The 8,877-nt window shown below is 38.9% G+C and overlaps 1 protein-coding gene across 4 annotated transcripts in view; it reads left to right on the top strand.

Annotated features, from left to right (window-relative positions):
• The window catches only part of atp11c (ATPase phospholipid transporting 11C (ATP11C blood group)), a 166,415-nt gene that overhangs the window by 451 nt on the left and 157,087 nt on the right, over nucleotides 1–8,877 (top strand). For all 4 annotated transcript variants that reach the window (XM_087281721.1, XM_087281719.1, XM_087281718.1 and 1 more), the window contains exon 2: nucleotides 837–987. In XM_087281721.1, the coding sequence (XP_087137847.1) occupies nucleotides 919–987 (69 nt within the window). In that variant the 5' untranslated portion in view covers nucleotides 837–918. The remainder of the gene's footprint in view (nucleotides 1–836; nucleotides 988–8,877) is intronic.

Raw genomic sequence — 8,877 nt, 5'->3', positions numbered from 1 at the left:
TCGATCGGAATTAGCATGCAAGTATGACTTCTAAACAACATTAACACTATCTAATTGACAGTGAACAATGCTGTACTTTGATAGTTATTTGCTGCAATTATGATTTCCCTATTTAGAATTTTCAAAGAATACTTTCCTGGATTTATATTATTAAGGAGAATGTCTGAATATCCGAATATAGGCTATATCTTAAAACGTGGTAAGAACTGATATTAACCAAGATTTAACATTCATAAATAAATTGTTTGGCTACCGTAAACAGGCTTTCAAGCTGTTTTCATTAGGCCTGTAAACGACTGAGGAGCCTAAATGTCACAAATAATCCTAAAGAACGGCACGTAAATGAATGTGAAATTGGACAGCACCAAAATAATGCTTCCTTGTTCAATACATTTATGTATCATTTACAGCTTACACACTTATTCATAAGTATGTAGGATCTATTGCTTATTATGGCATTTTAATTTGAAACTGGAAAATAATTTTAGACCTTTAAGAATTTTTTTTTATACATTCAGAACAAAAATAATGCTCTGAGGGCTGGAAATGTGTGGCATATATTGAATGTAAATACCAGGGTTTTACAACCACCCTTACAAGTCATAAAAGTCCCACAAAAATGCAGGTAGACTACTATAATCATGGATATGGATATATCTGTGAGCACAGCACTCTGAAATATCCCACCCACAGACCTCTGATGCGGCCCATGTCATAGTTTAAAACAGGAGAGCAGGTGAGGCACAATGGATGGATGGAGACTTAGCTTGTTTATTTTCACTCTGCCCTTCCTCTTCCTCCATTACCTGAGTTCTGGGTGCTCCTCTTACCCTCAGGTGCTGAGTGGAGGCGGTGAGCCTGAACATGTTAACAAGGGAGGATCCCACAATCATTTCGAGAGACACGCTGCACTGCTGAATGGAGCTTTCAGCGAGAAGTGTGGAAGAAGAGACCACAAGACAAACCCTTTCTTTTTTCTGCAATGAAGTGAGTGTCATTAATAAGCAGAAAATGATTACCCTGCGCAGTTTTTTTATGTTTTCTGTACATCCTCATTTGGTCATGGTCAATTTCATTGCACTAATTGGTAATAAATGATTTATATAAAGCTTAATGGCCGTTTATGTAGTTAAATAGCCATTCAAAATCTCATGTGTATGGACTAGCCATATATTTATGCTGACAAGTTATGCAAGGAATAAAAAAAACGAAGAGATCAGTAAGTAGCTATGTAGTTAGAAAAAGACCAGATGTTTTCAATTTTTCAGAATCTTTAGATATTTAAAAAAACTGCATAAGATACAGAGATTTGAAGCTGGAGGGAGGTATTGTGAACGAGCAGGCCGATAATTGGGTCCAGTTGCAAGTCAAATTATTTTGTATAAAAACTAAATCTTTAATTAAAGTGTTATGATGAAATCATGCCATGATAAGGTTAATGATCTTATAATAAATTATTTAAAAAATAGTAAAATACTAGTTAATAGAATACCTTAAATTAAGTAAAAATACAGTAAATATATTCCAGAGACTTTAATTTATTATAATTGATTGTAAATTATGCACAAATTTATAGTTTCTTTTAATTTCAATATATAATTCAGCAACTGTAAGTGTTCCAACAACAAGGAAGTAACAAAGAAGTTGCTGTGAACAGTTTGTACAGTTGATAAATGTACGTTAATGACTATAACTGATAATAGTATGTCTAAGCTTTATATACCGTGATTCACCACATGAATACATTTACCATGGTATAATGGCATTCTTTTTATTTGACCTATTTGCATGAATGTTGATATGGCAGTTTATTAAAGACTATTTAATACTCAGTTTTGTTGGGTTTAAAATTAATTTACCTGCAAAAACAAAACGTGAAAAATCTAATTATAATAAAAGTATTTACAGAGATACCGCGAGAAAAATGTTGATCACGTGATCTGTGTGAATGATTCATTCATGATGTTGCAAAATGTTTGGTAAGCAAGTGTGGTACAAAAACAAGAGCTTCATTCATTTATAGTGACAAACAGCTCAACAGCTGAAACGAGGCAACAGCCCACATTAAAACGTGGTAAGGACTAGGGATGCACCTATACCATTTTTTGGAACCAATAAGATCCTGATACCAAACTTCTGAGTCTCGTCTGACACAGATCCGATCCCGATACTGTGCTGCTTTTTTTTTTAACATAACACAGTTTCTAAAGTTCTGGTGAAAAACTCATATAATAGCTTATATCTTCTTTAGTAAAATTAACAGCCCTATAGGCCTACTGTATTTACAGTATACAGTTCTAACTTAAAACATGATGCTTGCTGTAAACTAGCTACATAATTTGAGCATTCGTTAGGACATTGATGTGATCTGTTGTGGTCCAGCTTATGTTTCCTTTTTAATATTAAGATTTTTCTGTAAAACCTGTAGGTTTATTGAACCTACATTGACCCTATTGATCCTTTTAGCAAAGCCTGGTATTTTCCTCCAGGTTTGAAGCACACTAAACTAAACCATCTGAGGCCAGTTTTACTTAATAAACATTCACCGATCCCAGTGTCTGTATCAATAAGGACTGATATTAACTGAGATTTAACATTCATAATTGCATTGTTTGTCTACAGTAAAAAGACTTTTCAACTTTTAAGTCATTAGGCCCATAGACAATTGAGTAGCCTAAATTTCATAAATTATCCTGAAGAATGGCAAGTAATTGTAAATAAAATACCTCAAATTAAATAAAAATACAGTAATTATATTTCAGTGACATTAATTTATTAATAATACCTGTAAGTTATGCACATATTTATAGTTTACTTTAATTTCAATATATAATTCAGCAACTGTAAGCACTCCAACAACAAGGAAGTAACAAGCAAGTTGCTGTGAACAGTTTGTACAGTTAATAAATGTGCGTTAATGACTATAACTGATAATAGTATGTCTAAGCTCTATATACCGTAATTCACCACATGAATACATTTACCTTGGTCAAATGGCATTCTTTTCAGTTGACTTATTTGCATTAACGTTGATATACAATTTAGATAACTATTTAAGACTCAGTTTTGTTGGGTTTAAAATTAATTTACCTGCAAAAAAAACATAAAAAATCTATTTATAATAAAAGTATTTATGGAGATATTGCGAAAACAACGTTACTTTACTCAAGTTGATCCATGTAAACGATTCATTCATGATGTTGCAAAATTATTTCCATTAGAATGTTAATAAATAACGATTTAAATGACTATTTAAGAGACTAATAGTTTTAGAAATAAAGAAGCACTACTGAGAATATATTAGATCAAGTGAAAATGCTTTCATATATTTACAGACTCTTATAACAGTCCCAAGAGCAATGAATAAGTCGACCTGAATTTTACAGAGGTGAGATTTGTTTGTAAGCACTTTGGCTCCTTAGGCTCTCCTTCCTTCTGCAGATCTGCTCATTATAAGCAAAGAGCAGAGGAAGCGAACGGCAGCCATTGTGGCTGATCGGAACCTGAAGCACCCTCCAATAAGCAGGAGAGCAGCATCGTAGGCAGCGCAGCACCCCACTTCAAACCTCCCAAAACCCCATTTTCAGGCCCCACAGCTGCCCTGGCTCTGCAAGAGCACTTAGCCATGTCATTCTATCTGCCTCTCCGGACCAGAGGACACAGGCGCGGTTTTGTGTGCCGCTGTCTCTGATACGACTCCAGAAATGGAAATGAGGCCATGGATCTTCATTAGAAGAGGCAGGTGTCCTCTGGCCTGCCCAGGTGAAGACGCTGGGAGGAGTGGGCCAGGGCGGGGGAGGAAGGGGCTCCTCACGATGGTTGGCGGCCCTCATTTCTCCCCCTCCCCCCACGACACTTAATTGCCCGTGTAATGAGCTACTGGTGAATGGGCTTACTTGTGTGGAGGTACTTGAGGAGTCCGTGCATTAGGGGTACCTCCTGCAGCTCCTAATCTCAGAGCCCGTATACAGAAAGCGCCGCGTATGAAACGCCAGAGAGAAAGACACTCACCTCTCCTCTGCATCACTCTTGTTTGCGTTCGCCCCCACCTCCTGCCCCTCTGCTTTGTCTCCAGGTTCATGCTGGTGAAATTGGCTGGGCTTTGAAACCTGTGGAAGCGAGGCAGCCTTAAAGGCTCTTCAAGGCAGATGAGGATCCTGGAGTGTGAGAAGTTTCCTTGTGACAGGACACCTGTTTCTGTCTCATATCTTGTTTTTCTGCACTTGAGGATGCAGAACACCTGCACACGGACAATTACATGATCGTTTGCTACAAAAATCATCCAGATCAAACATCACGTGCCATTGAAAGTGTGCTAATTATAATTTATCACTTACTCATTTTGTCCTTAAAGACTCCTTAAATACTTTTGGTGAATTTGTATGAATTCTAATGATTGCATTATTTTTGCACCCTACTAATCACATTCATGTATGGAATATGTATGACAGACCAAGCGGACTTTTGATCATCCACATTCTTAATTTCTCTCACTGATGCCCCCAATTTCTCAGCTTGCTCAAGGGCGTATCATTTGTTGGGATTGTAGGTGGAAAAACCCACATTTAGAAAGACCCATGTTTAAACTCTCCAATGTCCCCAATACTGGCAATTGATCATACGACCTTCAAGTTAAAAGCTCAAATCTCCAACTTGGTTTTTATACACCCACATCTCCTCCCAATACTGGCAATTGAACCCACCCTCATGTTAAGAGTCCACTGCTCTAACCTGTTCAAATACACTTACAGCTCCTCCCGGTACTAGGAATTGAACCCACAACCTTCGAATTAAGAGTTCACTGCTTGAACATGTTCAAATACGCTTATACCTCCTTCCGGTACTAGGATTTAAACACAGAACCTTTAAGTAAAGAGTTCTTTCCTCAAACCTGTTCAAATATGCTTACAGCTCCTTCTGGCACTTGCAATTGAACCCACAACCTTTGAGTGAAGAACCCAGTCATTCATTCATTTTTTTTTTCGGCTTAGTCCCTTTATTTAATCTGGGATGACAGTTCCACAGTGGAATAAACCGCTAACTCATTCAGCATATGTCTTACACAGCAGATGCCCTTTCAGCTGCAACCCATCACTGGGAAACACCCATACACACTCATTCACACACATACACTTCGAACAATTTAGCCTACCTAATTCACCTGTACCGCATGTCTTTGCACCCGAAGGAAACCCACGCGAACACTGGGAGAACATGCAAACTCCACACAGTAACGACAACTGACCCAGCCGATGCTCGAATCAGCGACCTTCCTGCTGTGAGGCGAACGTGCTACGCACTGCGGCACCGTGCAGCCCTCGAGTTAAGATTTCACTGCTCAAACCTTTTCAAATATGCTTACAGCTCCTCTCGGTAGGAATTGAACCCAGAATCTTCAAGTTAAGAGTTCACTGCTCGAACATGTTTCAACATTTGTACATCTCCTGGTACTGGGAATTAAACCCTCAACCTTTGAGTTAAGAGTCCTATCTAGCCTGTTTAGAGACTCTTACTAGTACTGGGAATCAAATGCACAACCCTTAAGTTACAAGTCGACTCTGACTAACAGTTAGACCCCTACTCTGATTAAACAATGTCCCCAGCTGCATGGGAGATGTTTGAATGCTCGCCAACAGTAAATCACTGCAAAGTCCTTAAGATTCTTAATTTACCTTGATCTTTGCTGCGAATATAGCAAAGACATGGGAATAATCAAGCAACTCTTCTCACACGTTTTGCCATCCAATGTTAGTCCCCTCAGTCCCTCCGCAGGGTGTCTGACAAATAAGGTGCTGTTATTGGGCTCCTTCTCAGGGCTGGGGGTTAATGATTAGTGCTGTTGGGGGTTAAAGCCCAGAGATAGGGCCTTTCTCCTGTGCCTCAACAGATGTTGGTGGGCCTTTAATGTGGTTATCAGGATGGAGAGCCTTCTCAGGCCCGCTCTTCCATTGTGTGCTGTCACATTCCAGGGCTCAGCCACGGCAACAGGGCATCATGGGAGCACAGCCAGGGCTCCCGCTGGGCCACTGTGGGCCCGAGTTCTGACAGCCAGGGCAGCCCCCTCTCCCACACTGCATCCACACTACTGATCACACACCATTCTTCACACCTCCTGCTTCCTCCACACACACTCTCTGTTCCTCTGCCATCTTGCCCTTTCCCACACCACTTTTTATGGTCTAATTCATGGGCAAGAAGTCTAAAAACGTTCCTTTTACAGTTCACCCTTAGATGAGCTAATTCCCAGTGGACTATTTAAAGTGTTTACTGCACAAAGCAGTGTCCTTATGAGTCATCATGTTCATTAGGGATTGCCTAGTTAATTTAGTTATATTTGTGTATGTGTATGTTATGTTTGTGTGTATAAGTTCCTATATTTTATATTTTAAAGACCTTCTTTTTCTAATACTAGAATATGGATTAAAAATACAAAAGGTTTTCAAACATGAAACAAGTAAAATAAAAGTCATGTTCTTTTTTTTTTAGCAAACAGTAAACAGAAACTATACTTACAGTTGTTATTATGTTACCTGTTTTAAATTATTAACACTTTATTTTGAGGGTCTATTTGAGTATTAGTAGGCTGTCTGCTTAATATCTGATGATACTGCTCATTCAACAGACGTTTAACTGACTATAAGAAACTATGCAAGTACATGTCAACTTAAAATAACCCTAACACCAACCGAACAGTCTACTCATAATCTAAGGAGAATCAGTTAACATGTAGATGCAGCGTAAGACCATCAAAATAAAGTTTGATCAAAGTTCTGATTATTTAATTTCTAAAGTGTTGGAAGCCTTCCTAACTTTTGCTATTTACCTTACAGTTTGACTAATGACAAGTAAAATACAAATATTCTGTCATATATCTATCAGCATCAAGCTCATTAGAGCTGCATGCATAAAACAATAATATTATGAACATTACACATTACCAAATCGCACTGCATGTCAGCTTTCCATAAGTACTGTATGTCAACTTAGCATGTATAAATGAATACCAAGGCGCATTGTCATCAATGGCGCTCTTATGAACACATGTACCGTCAGTCTCAGAGAGTCAGAGCAGCTGTGGGCTTGTTTGTATACAGATGCAGGAGCTGGTAATGATAATTACCCTGCAGCTGCACTCTAGGGCCCCGGGCTGCAGTTTCTCACCGTGCCATCATTGTGTCTGTGCGCACAGCAAGAATGTGGGAAAGTGAAGTAATTAAAGTATTCTGTAACCCAATTAAGCAAACTGCCCCCCCAGCACCATCAGCAGGCCAGGATTACACACTTACCCAGCCTCTCTCCCACCCATACCTGCTGCCGCCCACCGTGTTTAAAGACTAGTTTAGTTAGGGGGGTGTTTAACAACTAACCTGTCAAGTAAAGGCAGTGTGTGAACCATTCTGCTCTGCCTGGAGAGTTTTGGGATTGCTGAAAGAGATCAGTTTCCTATGCATTTACCCATCTTAATGAATGCAAACATTAGGACGGGGTCGATAACTCCGGTCTTGAAGAGCCAGTAAGTGCATCCCTAATCAAACATACTCTAAAAATTGGACCTACATCTTTATAAAACATGCTTATCCAAATACAACTCCTTTCATTACTGGGTATACAACCCACAACCTTCAGTCTGACTCTCTAGCCAATTTATTCATTCAAACCACTACTTACAATGTACAGGGAATCGAACCCTCAGTCTTTGTTTTACATTCGACTCTCTAGCAGATTTTTTTAATACTGCTGGTAGTGTGAATCAAACCAACAACCTTAGGTTATACAAGTCTGACCTTTTATTTACTCCATGTATCACCTACAATTATTTCCGGTATATCAGGAATCAAACACACAACCTTCACATTAGATCTCCAACTATCTAAACTATTTATTTATACCACCACCTAAAACTGCGCTGATATTGGAAATCGTCCCAACAACCTAAGTAATGCAAGTCTAACTATCAAACCTGTTTATTTATAACACCCACCACTGACAGCTATAATTACAAGTTTGACCACAACCTAAACAACTCTTGCCCAGTACTGCAGTCAGAATCAAACCCACAGCGTTTGGGTAATGAGTTTGACTGTTAATCTGTTTTTTTATACCACCCACATACCTAAAACTACAGTATTGCCAGTACTGGGAATTGAACCCACAACCTTAGGTTATACAAGTCTGACTCTAACCGGTTTATTTATTTCACTCACCACTTGCAATTACTACTAGTGATATGACAAATTTCGACCAACATGTCAGGCCCACAAACTTCAAGCGGTACTTCAACCAAGAAATTTCAAGCAGTACTTTGACCAAGAAACTTTGAGCGATGCTTCGACCAAGAAACTTCGAGCAGTACTTGGACCAAGAAACTTTGACCGATACTTCAACAAAGAAACTTCGAGAGGTACTTTGACCAAGAAATTTTGAGCAGTACTTCAACCAAGAAATTTTGATCGGTATTTTAACTAAGAAACTTTGAGCTATACTTCGACCAAGAAACTTCGAGCAGTACTTGGACCAAGAAACTTTGAGCAATACTTCAACAAAGAAACTTTGAGAAGAACTTTGACCAAGAAACTTCCAGCAGTACTTTGACCAAGAAACTTCGAGCCGTACTTCCATCAAGGAACTTTGAGTGGTACTACAACCAAGAAGCTTCAAGCGATATGTCAGGCATTCTAACCTGTTTATTTACACTACTGGTGCTACTGGGACTCAAACCAAACGTCCTTCGGTTTACTAGTCTGACTATATATCAAGGTTTATATACAGCTACAACTTGTTAAAAACAGTGTTTGACAGCCATTTGGCTTTGGCTGGAGAGTTTTGGGATTATTGAAAGAGATCAGTTGGGAACCACAGAGCAGGCAGAGAAAAATA

The sequence above is a fragment of the Danio rerio genome, chromosome 14 (assembly GCF_052040795.2).
Source record: "Danio rerio strain M-AB ecotype USA chromosome 14, GRCz13ab, whole genome shotgun sequence".
NCBI lineage: Eukaryota > Metazoa > Chordata > Actinopteri > Cypriniformes > Danionidae > Danio > Danio rerio.
The sequence above is the reverse complement of the archived record's forward strand: the minus strand, read 5'-3'. Positions and strand labels throughout refer to the sequence as shown.